This window comes from Amphiprion ocellaris, chromosome 10, assembly GCF_022539595.1.
Source record: "Amphiprion ocellaris isolate individual 3 ecotype Okinawa chromosome 10, ASM2253959v1, whole genome shotgun sequence".
Classification (NCBI taxonomy): domain Eukaryota; kingdom Metazoa; phylum Chordata; class Actinopteri; family Pomacentridae; genus Amphiprion; species Amphiprion ocellaris.
Window position 1 is genome coordinate 16,333,302 of NC_072775.1, and position 16,656 is coordinate 16,349,957.

Here is a 16,656-nt window from a genome sequence, read left to right on the forward strand (position 1 = left end):
TGTATTTTAAAATTTGCTAATTTTCTGACTTGGGAAACAGTTTTAATTTTAATTTTGGAAAGTGTTCTTGAAGTAAAGAATATTATTCCCATTATATTGGTTTGTTTGACTGATCGTCTTGGAAGAGTGGAAAAGTGATCTTGTTAAGTAATGATAACACGTGACTTAAATGTATGTGCACAGAATGTTAGATTGAAGAAAAACGCATAGAAACTTTAATGACAAAAAGTTCTTTGGTTCATTTCTTCAATTATACTGTTTGGTTACTTTCCACCACTCAATGTGATTTTACTGGCTAGACAAAACTGTACTATAATACACCACTAGAGGGAAGTGAAATTCTGTCTATGGGGACAAAAAAGACTGAAAGAGAGGCCTATTTTACTGCACCTCTATGTATATTTAAGCATACAATGAATTTGGCGTCTTTGGTTTCAGGCACCTCTCTACAAGCACATTGAACAAAAAGCTGGTAATAACAATATAATAACACACGTTCTATATGCTGGTAAGATCTAAACAGCAAACTATGCGTACAGGGCGAAACACGGTGCAAATGTACGCGGCAGGACGAACATTGAAGTAACCACGAGAAATCGCAGCTTTTCGAAGGGTCCGTGAACGCAGCATTAGCTCCAGAGAGGCAGTGGGAGGAGCCTCGGGCAGGAGGTCATCACAAACATGGCGTGGAGAGGATTTGTAATGAAATGGGCCAAAACAGAGTTCATCAGACCCCACAACACAACTCCACGAAGCTCCAGGTGAGCAAATACAGCGTCGCTCAGTTCGGAGGGTCTGATCAAACAAAATAACTCTGACTGGTGTGTGTTTGCTTCACGATCAGCAGTGTGTGTTACCTAACCGTTCCCACTGTCATTGTACGCAGATCCACGGAGCTGAAGCTGCTTCATGTGTCAGTTATTTACAGAAAGAAACAATAACATTTGCAGTACTACCACCATCAGGGTTATTTGTGTTTTGTTCCCTGCTGGATGCACAGCTGTTGTTACAGAGCTTCAAGGGGCTAACCAGGGTCAGACATGCTGCACTCCTGCAATTACACAGCTTATATCTTCTGGTATTTTGTAGATGGTGCTTGCATAATCAGGAAACAAGGGGTTTGGTCATAGCAGTAGCTTTGTACACTATAATATATAGTTTAATAACTATATACAGAAACAGTTCTTTTCATGGCTGATTGGATTATTTTAACTCATTTTTTTGTTGCAGAAATTACAATATATCACAAAAAAAGATGTTTAATTGGGACATCTCCAGTGGTCATTCCTGGGCAAATGTGCTGAAATCTTTATTTCATCATTTATTTTTCATAATAGGTTACTCTGTGATCTTCAGGAGATTAGGAATAACATGTTTCTTAAGTTTAGAGAAAAATGGTCTTTTGATATTGGGCATAAACCAAAATTACGAACTTACTGTCTTATAAAGGATAGATATAGTGTGGGATCTTAAGCAAAACACAGATATCCTTGTGTGCACACTTAGAATCAGGAACATTGCCATTAGCTTTAGATATTGGGAGGTTTAATGCTACTCCGAGCAGCAGAATAATCTGTGTGTTTTGGATGTATTGCTGCAATGCTAGTATGTTGGTGTCTTGTAAACCTATGAGGGTTGGGCACGCTTGTGGGCATGACATGAAAATAAAGAAATCAGTCATATTCATTGACCCCAGCTGGTCAGTTGTGAGGGATTAAACCTTTGTCTTAAGTGATATAAAACTAAATGTGTTTTAATTTCAGACTATAAATCATACAAAACAAAGAATTTTAAGATTTCTTGCTATATTTTTGACATCGTATTGTGTCTCTAGGAACAGTTTTATAAATCATATGACAAAAACAACAATTCAAGGTTCTCGGTTTTCAAAGCAGGACTGTTATGTTACTTTTTGCCTGATATTGTTTAACTGGTAGAGTCATTCCATGTGTATACACTGAGCAAAAATACAAATCCTGCTTGCAAATGGCCTCTGACTTACAGAAAAGTAATTATTTACATTTCTATCGTTATGATTACAAAAAGGTCAAATTCAGACAATTGTGAACAAGCTTTTTAGCTGTTCAGCTGGTAACAGACTGTCGACCACTAAGTTAATCCACACTCTAATCAGGAGTGGCTTTAAAGGACGACGATCAGAGAGCTTCACCAGTACACACACTCCTTCCACTAGTGTCTACAACGTCCATACCTCCACCATTTGTCATCTATGGCACAGACAATCTTTCACATGATGCTTTGAATGTCAACATGACCTTGTAAACCAGCTTCACCAAACCCTTCAGAAGAGTGGGACAACACTCCACATCGACAACTTGACCACACTCTCAATCTGTCCATTGTCATTTCCAATACAGTCGCCCTTGGTTGTTTCATGATGTCAGTTCTCTCACAGGAATGCCACGAGTTGGAACGATAAATACGTATTCCCCATGTTAAAAAGAATAAATACAATTTAACATTTACAATTTAATATTATATGCTGCAATTTTAATTTTGTTGAAACTGACTATGTATAAAGTAGGTTTTAATACTGTCCTGTTTGTTCTGACAGACTCAACCCCTACAACCAGCAGAGGTGTGGTTTCCGTCGGGATGCCAAAAGGCCAGACACAAAGAAAGGAAATGTCAGCCAAGAAACAAACGCCTCATCCTCTGAGGCTGCCACACCGGGGCCAACTCCACCACCACCACCTCCACCTCCCAAAGTCCCCAGACCGACACTGTTCTCACCGCTGATGTTCACAGTGGGGGTAGGTCCCTCAGCTTTCTAATAGAATGACCTTTCTTTTATGCGAAGTGAGAAAATAAGTGCATGCTATAATGATGTTCAGGACAGCAGGATGGTTTCGGTTGTCTGATTCCATGTCAGTTTACAGGCTGCTCCTTTGGTGCGGCGGCCATTCTCCAATACGAGACCCTGAAGGCAAGAGTTCAGATGGCAAAAGATGAAGAGGAGGCTGAAAAATTAATGCAGGTGAGGATTTAATGATACACATTTCCTCTACTGCTATCAACCTGTATTGCCAGTTCAACCAAGAAGCTTCCTCCAGTGACTTGATGAATGATACATTTGTTACCAGGGCTCCCAGGACATGACATACTGGCACAACTGGTGGAGCCAGCTGTCCAGCTTCCAGCGACAGCTCATCCTTCTGATGTCCATGGTGGATGACTTCTGGAGCAGCCTCACAGAGGGACAGAAGACCGTCACGGGTAGCTTATTCAGCAGCGGACTCATTTCGTCCTTGTTGTTCTTCAAATGTGGCCAATGTCAACATCTTTGCTTGTGTTTAATACAATCCACAATTTCCTCACAGTCAGGAGTTTTGCTTATTCATGGCTTCTAGGTATTATTGCAGTAAATGCTGCAGTCCTGTGCTGCTGGCGAATCCCTTCAATGCAGAGAAGCATGATTAAGTACTTCACGTCAAACCCAGCCTCCAGTGAGTATCACTGTTTTTTTTAGGAAAATTAGAATGAATAAAGAGTAATAAGTAGTTACTTGAGGATAACAAGAGCATTGAGTTTCTTGCAAGAGGAAGATTTTCAGCTTGATTTACAGGCTATGATCAAGTTCTCTTTGTGTTTCCAAAGCACAAATGTCCAAATCCTTGTTTCTCTCCCTCACCAGAAACACGGTGCCTTCCAATGGTCCTGTCCTCCTTCAGCCACTACTCCATTATTCACATGGTGGCCAACATGTATGTCCTATGGACTTTCTCCTCTGGAATTGTCTCTCTGTTAGGGAGAGAGCAGTTTCTTGCAGTCTACATGTCTGCTGGTGAGTGGAATAAACAATAGGACTAGCATCTGATGACATTCAACACTTCTGAATACAGTATTGATCAGTGCTGAATTTATAACAGCTACGTCTGTTAAAATGGGTTTAAAAATATTTTAAGACTTGCGTTCAGTCATTTAAAGTAACACAAGTTAGAAATGATGTCATTATACTGAACATGCACCCTTAACTGTTATAGTCAGTCCACTTATATTTCCTTCAGAAAATGTAAACTTTCCTAAATTACATTTAAGAGTGTCATTTACAGGACTAAAGCGACATGTTGTACTGTTTACATATTCTCTAGTGAGCACAATAAACCCAATTTTTAAGAAGACACACTGAGTGCTTAACAGGTCTGGGTAACAATATGCTTCTAAAACTTTCTACCTTCTTTTACTGCTTCCACTTCATTGCTGTTGTCATTTTAATTCCACTTCAGATCGAATTCAATGTGATCTCATAGGCCTTCATTTAATCTCTCCTCACCCATTACATGTCAACTGATATTTTAACCGCTTTAGCATTTCCCAAACAGCAATTTCAATAATTACACATCTACTAACATGCTACATTTTAAAAAATCCATCTTAAACTTTATTAAAGCGTAAAATTCATCTCTTTGTATCAATATTACATATTTAGAAGCTTTTCAATGAAAATACCCCCCCCCGCCCTAAAATTGCTTAGATGTAACTCTAGAAGGTGTAGATCTATGAAGTCTCCATCCACTTCTCCCCACTCACTGCACTCACACCAGCTCACAGACAACTCTGCTCAAACAACATGAAACTCCTCTGCAAATGGCAAGCTGTAAATTGGAGTAATTTAGACATACACGTCAGTTGGAAACCAGGACATTATTTTACTCATTTTACTCATGATATATCTTACAATATATAAAAAGCACCAGATAGACATGGTAACAAGCAAAAAACAAAGACAAAAAAACCTTGATTTTCACTAGAGAATGTCTTGAAGCAAAAACACAAAGAAATTAATTTCTTTCTGCTCTTATGCTTAAACTGTCGGTGTAACTTCAGCTGCTTACAGTGCATACACATCAGCTACCTCCCACTGCTTTATCTTCAGTTGAATTTTCCACTTCTTTAATGGCAGTTCAACTGATATTTTAGCTACTTTCAGCATTCCAGACACTTCAACTATCTCTGCTGCTTCAAATGTGACTAAAATTTCCATTTATATCATTGTTTCACCTGTTAAAACAGTAAACAACAACTGTTGTATCCCTTTTGTAATGCATTTGGTTGGAAAGTTGACTGAGAAAATAGGTCATAAGATGTACAAAAAAAGGGGGCACAGAATATCTTTTTAAACAAGAAAAAGGAACAATATCTAATTGTCATTTGTATGTATTTTCAGGTGTGATTTCCACTATGGTCAGTTACATGTGCAAAACAGCCACTGGGCGTCTCTATCCATCATTAGGGGCGGTAAGATCGTTTTTTTTTTTTTTTTTTTTTTTTAAATCGTTTTAAAACTTGACACAAATAAAAGACCAATTTTTGACTTGTAACTTTGTTTGCTCTACAGTCAGGCGCCGTCATGGCAGTACTTGCTGCAGTCTGTGCAAAGGTGCCAGAGGCCAAACTCGGCATAATCTTCCTTCCTATGGTCACTATAACGGCAGGAAATGTAAGTGATGCATATCTAAAACTGTGATTGTAAATGGAGTTTGTATTTGTGTGCATTCGTCGTACTGACTACGCAAAATGCACGTTTTCAACTATAAGATTTCATGCTACCTAGATTTGCACCTCTGGAACATAATCTGAACATACTGTTTGCTTATTCATACATTTAAAATCACGTCAATGTCCTCATGTTGTGTTTTTGCTGCAGGGAAGAGATGTAAATCTGTGCATGAACAAAACAAACAAGTGTATGAATGAGTGAATGTGTAAGTATGCATGTCTGAATGCACGGTAGAGAATAGCTGTTTATGGTGCATTGTGTGTAACTTTAGGTTTGTGTGATTGGTTTGCCTTTAGGTTCTGAAAGCACTTGTGGCTGTAGATGCAGCAGGGCTTTTGATGGGATGGCGGTTGTTTGACCATGCAGCTCACCTTGGCGGTGTCCTCTTTGGAGTGTGAGTTCTCTCATCTGATTTTTATCCTCTGTTCTTAATATATATTTCCTGGTTGAATGGTATGAAATACAGTGAAGGTTTGACAAGATATGCTTTCATTTTCTGGAGCTTTGAAAAACGTCTCACAGTTTCAGGTGGAGTTTGCTCAATTTTCTATATCTCCATTAGATCATATTTTATTTGTTATCAAATGTCCTAATTATGGAAGTTTGGTCATGTGATAACTCCTGATGAAGTCTGAGATGCAGCTGAAAGCTCTGGGAAAAGCTAGTGAGGTGTTTAGCGAAGATTGTTTTGCTGAATGACTATAAGGTCAAGACTGAACTTCTGTGCTTTAGTCTTTTTGCATCCCAACTAAATAATCAAAAATATAAAGTAAAGATTATTATTGCTGTTACAAATTAACCTATCAAGTTTAACTTTTGGGGTAAAGACCCTAATCTGTTATTTATGGTGATTTTACCTGAGTAATTTATACATTATGCATTGAAACCCTACAAAAATTAAATACTACTTTACCTGACTATAATACATATTAACGCTGAGGAGGAAAGAAGTCAATTCTAAAAGCTTATTCATATCTAGATCAGTTTATAAACAGCTAAAACAGTATACTGTATGCTGCAATGATACATTTTAGTTAATGAAATGTTTCTGTAGTCGATATTTTGACACTAACTAGTAAGAAATCCAATACAATTACCAGCCTAAATCTTAGTAGAAGTCTTATGTTAATGTTATTGGGCTGTAAATGTGTGTAAATTTTAACCATCTGCATATATCTCATCCTGCAGATGGTATGTGGCATATGGTCACAAACTAATTTGGAGGAAGAGGGAGCCCCTTGTGAAGCTGTGGCACGACATGCGTTCCCCAGGCAGCAGAGGATCCAGGCCTGGAGGTGGGCCTGCTGTCAGTGGTGGTAGCGGACCCGGACCACAATAGGACTCTGGAATCCTTTTTGAAAAAACTGGACTCCAATTACCTCGGAGTATGCAAGGACACTTTTATTCACTGAGATGGAGTGGGCTGTTATTATTCATTAATAAATATAGATTTCCATCCTAAGTTAGAAATGAGCATTTGCTGATTCAATGGCATGCAGAGACTTGAAATTTAAAAACAGGTCAGACCTCACATCAGATTTTATTGTCCAGATGTTTACTGTGTTGACTGATGACATCTGTTTCCCTGAAAGCTGTTCCACTTACAAAATGAAAATATCACTCTCCTACCTCCCAGATGTTTAAGTTGGACACATAATGTCAATGTTTTCCTGTTTATATTATCAAAGAGAACTGCATTAGTCTGTCACTGAATGGAAATGCCAGAGTGATGATGCAGTTCAGTAATTAAATCAACTTTAACAGGATGATCTTTTGTCATTATTACAACTGAGGTTACAGTATTTTTGCAAATTGCAGGGATTATCTGTTATAAAAACATATCTAATTATTTTGGACAAACTGCTATTCCTTCTTCTACCTACTAGAAATTAGAATCCATTCACGCTCTAAAATTAGGAAAAAATTTTCTGTTGATTTGTTTTCCAGGAAGCCCTCACTTAATTCTTCAATCACTATATGTCAGTGTCTTGACCTCTGTTCACTTGTTTCCAGATTTAATCCTCATTTACTCCTCATTATATGAATTCATCCTCAGATTTTGTTTAGAAAAAAAAGGACAACTCTATTCAATTAAAATCACATGATAGAGTATTACAAACATATATGCATACATTTTAAAAAATGATTGTCTAGGCATGCATAGTACTGGATATAAATATAGCTTTCAAATATACCTATTACTTTCAGTAACATTTGTTTCTATTCCCAGATTCACACTGTGGTGGGGAGTTTTTTTGGGGGCCAAACATTACTATAGAATACATCTTCTTGCACTGATATGTCAGTTAAATGGAACAACAGAAAATGTAAACGTTCTTTAAATCACAGTTACAAACAAGGCGAGATTAGAGTTAAGACCGACACCTGCTGGCTTCAAAGTGAATGCGCTACAATCCACTGAGGGACTTGTTCATGCTGGAGGAAAGGCCGCTTCTGGCAGCAATACAGATTACCTTATCAAATATGGACGTTTCATCAAAGTGGACCATGTGCAGAAAATTCTTCCAAATGAAAAGTCCATCACTGTCCCGCTGATGTCATGATGAGACTGCAGAGGATCGTAAAAAGCACCCAAAAAACAAACTGTTTTTATTACCTTGAGACTGTCTGAGCTTTCTAAAATTAAAGCGGCTGAAGATGTCAGATGCTAATGACTGGGCGCCATCCACAGATCACTCCAGCACTCAATTCAAACTAGTTCTCAGCCCGGATGTGTGGTGTGATGTAAGCTAAACGCAGACTTACCAGCCTGATACTTGAACCCGTCTTCCTTCAATCCAAAACAGTCAGCAAAGTGGCACCTCCTCAGCCCCTACTCTTGTGATTGGCGTAGCTGGGGAAGCCGAACTGGGAGACCATCAGATTGGAGAAGCAGAGTGGCATGAAGCCGTAGATCTGTGTCAATCTGTTCAGGCAGTAGGACCTCTGGAGAAGGTGTTCGGGGCGATGCCACATTCCTTGGTATCCACTGCTGGCATCCTTTTCCAGGTTGCGGAGATCCACAGGTTTGACAAAGACCCCAGAGGGTCTACTGACCCTGGTCGCCTTGGAGTGTTTCCGTAAATATAATGCTACTGCAAAGTTCATGGCGATATCGTCACAGTTCTGTGTTTCATCGACTAAAGCATGTACTGCTTGAGGTTGCTCCTGGAAGAGCTGCAGGTAGCGGCGGTGGAAGAAAGCAGCACCAATTAACACCATGGAGTATCTGTAGTGAGGGGATCAAAATAATAATTTTTTTTTAAAAAAAGGCTTTTCACATCAAACCAAACCTAGCAAAAGAAAACATCAACTCACCTGTCACCACCAGCTGTTTCTGGATCCTGCAACTCAAAGCTGCCATAAGTGTACACTCCTCCTGGTGTTGAGACATGCTTCCGTGGAACAAATCCAACAATTTGGTCTGGAAATTGCTGTGGAACCAAAAATGACCGTTGGTTATGTCGGCAGCATTATATATGGTGAAATTAAATAATCACATAAAGCTTAAATGTCAGTTTTGTATTTTCATTGTTACTGAATCTTCTTACCTTCCACACTGAGAAAGCAAAACTGATGTCAGGAACACTGATGAGGGTGTCATCGTCTAGCATCAACACAGCTAAAGAATCAGAGAAAAAAAAACTAACTACACTTGAAAATTGTTCACACAAACAAAATATATGTCAGTATAAAACTCTTTCAATAACTAAATCAAAGAATCTATACAGAACAAAAATGCAGCATGTGATACTTTATTAAATGCTATCAATTACTTTCAACATATGGGGAATAAGTATTTGTTGTTCCAACATACTTCATCTCTACAGCAGTATGGACATCATGGAACAACACGATTATATTGGAAATGATAGTGGGCAGATGGAGAGTGGGGTCAAAGACCACAAATCATAAGCCAATGATCACTGTGTCCACCATTTGCATCATATTGTGCCAGACACATCTGTGACTTTTTGTGTACAATTGGCTAAATATAACCATTTTTAACCACTACAACATGAATTACTGGTAAGTCAGAAAAGGAGACTATTTGCATGCTGTTTTTATATTACTGATCAGTGAATACTGTGCAAGCTGACAGATAAACTGACCATCTGTATCAATCTCAGAGAATGATTGTAGTCTGTTGCGCATTTGATTGCTAGTCTGCTCCTTGAAGACCACCTGGACCGGATGAGGCCCCAGAGAGTTCCATAACTTCAGGGGCGTCTGCTCCCCAATGTTGTTCCAGACAATGATAATCTTCTGAAGATGAGGCACTGCCTGGTAATGGTTTAAGAGTTTGAGTAAAACGTCTGTGCGGTTGTAAGTTTGGATGATGACAGTGAATTTGTCCTCCTCTGAGCTGTCAGTGTGGAGGCTCTGTGCCGGAAACTCCTTCGATGCTGTAGCTCTGCGGAGCACTCCCAGGACACCAGCAGCTCCTTGGTCCTCAGCAGGTGGCAGCAGAGCTGTCAAAGCTGCTCCAACCAGGAGGATCAGCAGGATTGGCCACACCAGATAGGTTCGCCTGACCCCAAAACAGCAACGGGGTACCCTGAATTACAGAAAAACACACAGATTAGCAGGAAGAACCAATATTTCCATCTGAATGCCAGCATGATTTAAATAAAATGTGCTGAACACATACTATGATGCAGGGAAATATAAAACTTCTGACAAAACATGTTAATCCCAATATGTATGGTATTCTGAAAACATTGGCTGTTCAAACAAAGATGAAAGCCTGGAGCACATGAACCATTTTGTTATCAGCAGTGTGAATGAAACCGTAGGTAAATATAGGAGGTCCACAGCTGGACAGGAGCAAAAAACCTAGCAGAATAGGCTATAAATCAAGATTTCGAACATAGCTTTCTTGGGCATGGTCCAAAACCCCAGCTATTTTCCTAGCACACGCTAACTTTGTTGTGCAAAGTAGTTACACATTACTCAAAGCAGCCTTGTTGCATTAAACAATTATTTGCTAACTTTGTCGTGATGTTAGCTCGGTGTTTCTTTAGAAAGACACAAAGCCACGACTTGAGTTAAACGAACTCTCTCATAATATATCTAGTTTATAACATTTCACAGCGAAGGCTATGTTGTATTTCCCTCCGTAAATCAGAACTCACCTCATTTTCTTGGCACTGCAAACAATCCGCTCACTTCACACAGTCGCCATGTTGGCTAACTCTAACCAAAGAGTCTAAAAGCAAAGAGCGCTGACAAGATAATATCCGCCGTAAGAGTGTGGAAATTACCTGTCGTGCTGGTAGGAAAAAGCAACTACAACTGTTGCCAACTACTTCAAAATAAAATGTGACTTGTCTGATTTCGTAGTCTTATCTTTTGGAAGTTACAGTGTCCCATAAATGTTTTACTTACGTATTGTTTGTATCATTGTAAACCGACGCCATTTTTGTTAGGCTCCACAAACGGGAGGGTTGGATTGATCTTTGGAGGCTCATCTTCACCCTCAGCAGAGATGTTAACACGGTTGTGTTGGAAAGAAGCAAGAACAGTCTTCTATAACTGCACACAGCAAAGTTCAGGTAAGTTGATGTTATGCTTCAGCAACAGTAATGTTAATGTAATGTAAGTTGTTCGTAGTGGCAAAATGCAGAATAAAGATTGTTTGATTGTTACAGCAGGAAAACTAAGAATAACACTTCTTTTTTATTCAGGTTGGTCAGTGTTGCCCAGTTGGAGGAACATGTCTTTAACTGCAGTGAGATGTCCCACAGTCCCACTTTCTAATGGTCTGCACATTCCAATTCTGGGATTAGGTGCGTTTTACTTTGGTAAATGCTGAACATGTGATATGATGACATAATGTTCATAGAAGCATTACATAACCCTCAGATTATCTGTAAAGAAACATATGTGCTGCTTTATATTGTGCAGCGTGAATCAAAAGTTATTTAAAATCCATTCATTTATCAAATCGTAATAAATAAGCAAGTATCCAAACAGGCTGTAAACTGATTTTAGCGAATTCATGAAAAATTCTGATGATTAGGATTAGAGTTTATCAAAAACTCATTCACACTAATGTTTTGTCTTTTTTTGTTTAAATGCAGAGTTTGTGTGTTTTTGAAAGCAGAAAGTCAGACATGGCAATTGGATATTTGCTAATTCCATTAGTTTTTTTCCATGATTATTGATTTTTACTTATGTATTAATATTCACTTTCTTAACAATGATCTGAATTTAATATAAATTGGTGTCACTTTTCAAACAGCAAAATTGCAACACTTACTAAATTTTTAAAAATGGATTGAACTGAATTTATATTAAGGGCTGCACAGTGTTGTAGTGGTTAGCACTTCTGCCTTGTAGCGAGAAGATCCCTGGTTCGCGTCCCGGCTTTCCCGGGATCTTTCTGCATGGAGTTTGCATGTTCTCCCTGTGCATGCGTGGGTTTTCTCCGGGTACTCCGGCTTCCTCCCACAGTCCAAAAATATGCTGAGGTTAATTGATTATTCTAAATTGCCCGTAGGTGTGAATGTGAGAGTGCTCGTTTGTCTTTGTAAGTAGCCCTGTGACAGACTGGCGACCTGTCTAGGGTGTCCCCTGCCTTCGCCCGAGTCAGCTGGGATAGACTCCAGGCCGCCCGTGACCCTAATGAGGATTAAGCGGTGTATAGATAATGGATGGATGAATTTATATTCTTTTTTTGACTGTATCGTGTCTAATAACTTCTGTCTGTCAGGCACATCCCACAGAGGCGGATACTGTCACGATGCTGTTGTGTATGCACTCACTCACTGTGGCGTGCGTCACATTGACACAGCACAGCATTACGGCTGTGAGGAGAAACTTGGCAAAGCTATCAAAGAAAGTGGATTACCAAGAAGTGATCTGTGGATCACCAATAAATTGTGGCCTGGGGACTACGGATACAAAGCTGCAAAAAAGGCCTGCCTTGACTCCTGCTCTGAGATGGGGGTTGAATATTTTGGTAAAGTCTTGTTAAACTTAAACCTAGCAGAGTTTTCTGTACTGTCCTTTTGAACCTGTGATGGTAGATGGACCAAGTTTTTTTCTAGTAATGAGTGTTCTTTGCCCTTTTTTCCATAAAATAGTATCTTTATTCTCCAACATTATGTGCAGTTGGTTTTCTTCTTGTCTTATGTGAGTCATTAAATCCTCACCTGCCTCCTTTTTCAGATCTCTACCTGATGCACTGGCCAGACCCACAGAGACCTGGTTGTTCCAACAGGGAGATAAGAGCTGAGACCTGGAGAGCTTTAGAGGAACTGTACAAAGAAGGTCATTGTGGACTTGATTATAACTTTGTTTTTTCCAGTAAAACAAATGTAAGCTCAAGGTTGACAACAGATTGCCAGACCAGTTATTGATGATAGTACATAGAACTATTGCTTTGTTTTCAACCCCTAGAATTATACTCATAACTGCATGAAAAGACCAGATCTAATATGGTAGCTGAGAATCACTAGTCATGTAATCACTGACTTTGTGACAACAGTAAATATAGTAATAAAAGAGTATTTTATAGAGCATAAATACCTCTGTTTGTCACTACAGGGGTATGCCGTGCTATCGGGGTGAGCAACTTTGTGATCCGCCACCTGGAACAGTTGAAGGAAGACTGTAGTGTGGTGCCACATGTTAACCAGGTTTTTGTTTTGGTTTTTTTTTTCTTTTGTGAAAGCCTTCGATTCAGTTGAAGGTGTTTATTTTGCTGGAAAACACACAGAGATGTTCGGGCAAAGTTTGGGAGAGGAATGGCTCAGTTTAGTGATAACTTGAAATATGTAAAAGAAGAGATAAATACTTATTTAGAGATGGCAGTGAGAAGCAATCACCCTCTTCATGAAGGTCTGCCCCTGTACCCACACTGGCAGTATTTATAAATAGCTTCCATATATAAAATGATAAGGCCTGCCACTGACTGTAGTTTTAGTCACCAATATGATTACTACTTCATCTCATCATACTAATAATACAGTTAGGGACTATATGGGCATTATTAGGGAAGTGGAATAGGAAATAAGGGGATAGTTTTGTATTTTAAGAACAAGAGAAGATGTTTTATTATTTACTCATTCCTGATTTAAATGCCATGTCATTCGTCGTTAGTCAGATTTACTGCATTGTGAGATTATTTCCATCATCCATCCATCTTCTACTGCCTTTCTGGGTCTGGGTCATAAGGGCAGCAGCATTAGGCAGAGCTGCATGCTGTTCACGCGGGAATGCGGAGGTGTTCCCAAGCCAGATGAGATTTAAAATCTCCAGTATATCCTGGTCTGGATCGCCTCCTGGTTGGACACACCAAAACACTTCTAACGTAGGGTGATATGGAGGAACAGCGGTTCAACTCTGAGCAGAGATTTCTGCCGCTTGTATCCACAATCTTGTGTTGTCCTTATCCCGACACTAGTTATTTTTCTACAGTCCCCAAAGAGTGCATTTTCATAATCAGACATGAATTATATCTTCAACATGCTTCCAAACATGACTGTTTGATTGATATACTGATTTGACCCATCAGGTGGAGTACCATCCTTTCCAGCAGCCTAAACAGCTGATAGATTACTGTCACCAGGAGGGGATTGTGTTTGAAGGGTTCAGTCCTCTGGCCAAGGGTCAAGTCATAAGCAACCCCATAGTTTGCCAGATAGCAGAAAAGCACCAACGGACACCTGCTCAGATCTGCATCCGCTGGAGTATTCAGGTTTTCACATTGTTCACATTATTTTTTGAGACTTAACTTTCTGTGTATTTCTTAATAAAACTGCAATTTCATTGTTTTCTAAATTTTCCTCAGAATGGAGTTGTCACAATCCCTAAATCCACCAAAAAGACCAGGGTACAAGAAAACTGTGAAGTAAGTTTTAAGTCTGTTGCTAAGTCTTTTCAATGTTCAGAAAGCTTTTAAGCATTCAAAACTGATAAAATTTAAGATGATGTGACAGACCAAGCATAATGGCATATAATGTAGTTATTGGTCATTTTAAAGTTACTACGCTGGCCCCAAAATAGTTTTTAAGCAGTGAAGCAGAATATTTTATATTATGTGTGAACTGAAACCGCAAGCAGACCATAAAACTGATGATTCTCTTTCAAACCTGTTTAAACCTGGTCAAAGCTGTGTCATCTGAAGCTATGGTTCAGTCTAAACTCTGTTGCCTTGGTTGGCAGAAATCACCCAGATGCCACTATGGATAACTATATATGAGGTTTAAAAAAAAATGGCTTATTAGAATTCACTTTAAGATTTATGTCATTACAAAGGCAACACTATTATGAGTGTCAATCTGAAAAAAAATCTAAGAAAAAATATTGGCTGTATTGTAATTTCCAGTACAATTTTAATGTAAAATCATTGACGTGTTTTCTAAGCTGGACATTACAAGTCAAAGTTGTCATTAGTCGTGTCACTTATTCATTTGCTTAGTTCACCCACTGCTTCCTGCTCCACACACAGGTGTTTGGGTTCCAGCTGGAGGACGATGACATGACTGCTTTAGCAAGTTTGCATGATGGAAGACATGTTTCTTGGGATCCAACAAATGTGGAGTAACAGTATGTGGGAACATGAGGTGTGTTTAACCAGGAACCAGTTTTGTTCATAACAGTTGGTTGAAGAACTTCCTGAGATACATTTTCAATGATTTGAATTAGTCCATTTTCTTTGCATGAAACTCTTTTCCTAGGAGACTCCATGATGTGAAGTTTATTCATCTCAGCAACCTCCTATGAAAAGTATAAATCTACGTGTAGACTCTCTCCTTCGCTTCCTCTGGCCCATGTTTAGTGTGGTACATACCATGTCACCAAACAGCACAGTGACTACTGTAACCCTATAAATAGGACGACTGACTCTACATTACAAGTTTGTAGACATCTGTGATGCTAATTAGAGGACACACCTTGATTGAACATGTCCCTATGGTCTCATTATTTTCAGTCTTTTCTGGAGGTACCATCATTTTTGTCCAGGCCTGTTTCACAAGTTTATTTTTTTAAATAATTCTGTTGAACCACAGTTCAAAAGCAATGTCTGATTTTCATTGGTTAATTTTCATAGAATTTTTATTTATTATTACTTTTGTCAGATTCAAATTATTTCTGTGACCATTGTGGGTTTTTCAATCATTAACCGAGAGGTACCAACAATTTTGTCCATGTGTGTACAAGCAACTTTGTACTATTATCTACTACTATATGTACTATTATGGCTACAGCTGTGTTACATTATGTGAGTCACTTTAAAGAGGGTGAATACTTAAGCACTTATTATACAAATCTGTTTTCACTTTGACACAAAAGACTTTTTTGAAAATTAGTGAAATTGCCCATGATTCAGTTTTGAAATGCTGCTTTATAGGCTCTGTAAAGCAGACTGGATATGGCAAACATAAGTAACAGATGATAGTAGTGAATCAAAATCTCAATAAATATTTGCCTTTGCAAAAATACAGCTGTCATGTGAGTTTGTGTTCAAATTTTCAGGATGTATCTTGCAATGTTCAGATATGAAGTAGAGCTAGATCAGGACTTAACTTGACAAAATGTTGCATGTGAAACACTCTTAATAAAACCAGCTTATTGTTTACAGAGGAACTCCAGAGATTCTTGTGTCTTGACAACTCCCCACTCAGTATCACTACATGCAATAACCTCAATTCTTTCCATAGATTAAAACACATTGACAGCCATATGGTGCTCATGACTGCAAAGTCCACATTTGAGTCCAGTCTGTGACTAATGTTACCCATCTGTTTCTTCAGTCAACTGTCCAATAAAAGCTGAGAGGGCTTAATAATTAATCTTTCAAAGGCAGATTTTCATCCTCTCAGACGGTCTCTGTTATTGAATGATTCATTCAAGTGGACAGAAATGTCCAATTCAAAGACTGTCTGCTCAAAACAATAGTACCTTCAGATGGATAATTTTAGCATTTGACTATTATTCAGAAAAAGCAGTTGCTGGTTAAAAAAAGATTTAAGGCAGACTGTACAGAAAAAGCCCCTGGATTAATCACACACTATACTAGGAAAGCAAGTTGTAAACATTGTGTGTTTTTCTGCTGTCTTAAATTAAATGTCCAAATGCCACTGTGGAGTATACCATGTGGCGTTTTCCCAGGCCAAGCTAAAGTG

At 38.8% G+C, this 16,656-nt stretch overlaps 3 protein-coding genes across 5 annotated transcripts; 2 read left to right on the plus strand and 1 right to left on the minus strand.

Moving 5' to 3' along the window:
• Positions 1 to 643: 643 nt before the first annotated feature.
• Positions 644 to 7,287, plus strand: parla (presenilin associated, rhomboid-like a). 2 transcript variants are annotated; one of them, XM_023276571.3, is made up of 10 exons: positions 644 to 761; positions 2,576 to 2,774; positions 2,894 to 2,998; positions 3,105 to 3,237; positions 3,372 to 3,467; positions 3,656 to 3,805; positions 5,189 to 5,259; positions 5,360 to 5,461; positions 5,818 to 5,915; positions 6,710 to 7,287. In XM_023276571.3, the coding sequence occupies exons 1-10, from the start codon at positions 682 to 684 to the stop codon at positions 6,858 to 6,860; spliced, it is 1,185 nt and encodes a 394-aa protein (XP_023132339.1). In that variant the 5' UTR covers positions 644 to 681; the 3' UTR covers positions 6,861 to 7,287. The 2 variants fall into 2 exon arrangements, with proteins under 2 accessions (XP_023132339.1, XP_054870645.1); XM_055014670.1 differs by lacking the exon at positions 6,710 to 7,287 and adding an exon at positions 5,669 to 5,726 and having other exon boundaries at positions 5,818 to 5,906.
• On the minus strand, positions 6,905 to 10,806 carry extl2 (exostosin-like glycosyltransferase 2). 2 transcript variants are annotated; one of them, XR_008603068.1, is made up of 6 exons: positions 10,657 to 10,806; positions 9,634 to 10,079; positions 9,073 to 9,143; positions 8,840 to 8,955; positions 8,288 to 8,750; positions 6,905 to 8,090 (listed from the first exon to the last, which is right to left on the minus strand). XR_008603068.1 is itself a non-coding variant. In XM_055014671.1 (5 exons), the coding sequence occupies exons 1-5, from the start codon at positions 10,659 to 10,661 to the stop codon at positions 8,348 to 8,350; spliced, it is 1,041 nt and encodes a 346-aa protein (XP_054870646.1). In that variant the 5' UTR covers positions 10,662 to 10,806; the 3' UTR covers positions 6,905 to 8,347. The 2 variants fall into 2 exon arrangements, 1 of the variants encoding a protein (XP_054870646.1); XM_055014671.1 differs by having other exon boundaries at positions 6,905 to 8,750.
• On the plus strand, positions 10,765 to 15,970 carry zgc:110366 (uncharacterized protein LOC550476 homolog). Its single transcript, XM_023276578.3, has 10 exons — positions 10,765 to 10,796; positions 10,951 to 11,076; positions 11,209 to 11,310; positions 12,237 to 12,485; positions 12,695 to 12,796; positions 13,073 to 13,164; positions 14,043 to 14,225; positions 14,319 to 14,378; positions 14,979 to 15,093; positions 15,208 to 15,970. Exons 2-9 carry the CDS (start codon positions 11,010 to 11,012, stop codon positions 15,072 to 15,074), a joined length of 951 nt encoding a protein of 316 aa, XP_023132346.2. The 5' UTR covers positions 10,765 to 10,796; positions 10,951 to 11,009; the 3' UTR covers positions 15,075 to 15,093; positions 15,208 to 15,970.
• Positions 15,971 to 16,656: the final 686 nt, after the last annotated feature.

Bases quoted from the DNA above. Each gene is read 5' to 3' on its own strand.
- zgc:110366 (XM_023276578.3), top strand. From the start codon at position 11,010: ATGTTAACACGGTTGTGTTGGAAAGAAGCAAGAACAGTCTTCTATAAC. The intron at 11,077-11,208 runs GTAAGTTGATGT...TTTTTTATTCAG, and splicing joins CTGCACACAGCAAAGTTCAG to GTTGGTCAGTGTTGCCCAGT. The intron at 14,226-14,318 runs GTTTTCACATTG...AATTTTCCTCAG, and splicing joins GCATCCGCTGGAGTATTCAG to AATGGAGTTGTCACAATCCC.
- parla (XM_023276571.3), top strand. From the start codon at position 682: ATGGCGTGGAGAGGATTTGTAATGAAATGGGCCAAAACAGAGTTCATC. The intron at 2,999-3,104 runs GTGAGGATTTAA...ATTTGTTACCAG, and splicing joins AGGCTGAAAAATTAATGCAG to GGCTCCCAGGACATGACATA. The intron at 5,260-5,359 runs GTAAGATCGTTT...TTTGCTCTACAG, and splicing joins TCTATCCATCATTAGGGGCG to TCAGGCGCCGTCATGGCAGT.
- extl2 (XM_055014671.1), bottom strand. The intron at 9,144-9,633 runs GTCAGTTTATCT...CTGATTCTTTAG, and splicing joins CTCTGAGATTGATACAGATG to CTGTGTTGATGCTAGACGAT. The intron at 8,956-9,072 runs GTAAGAAGATTC...TTGGTTCCACAG, and splicing joins TTGCTTTCTCAGTGTGGAAG to CAATTTCCAGACCAAATTGT.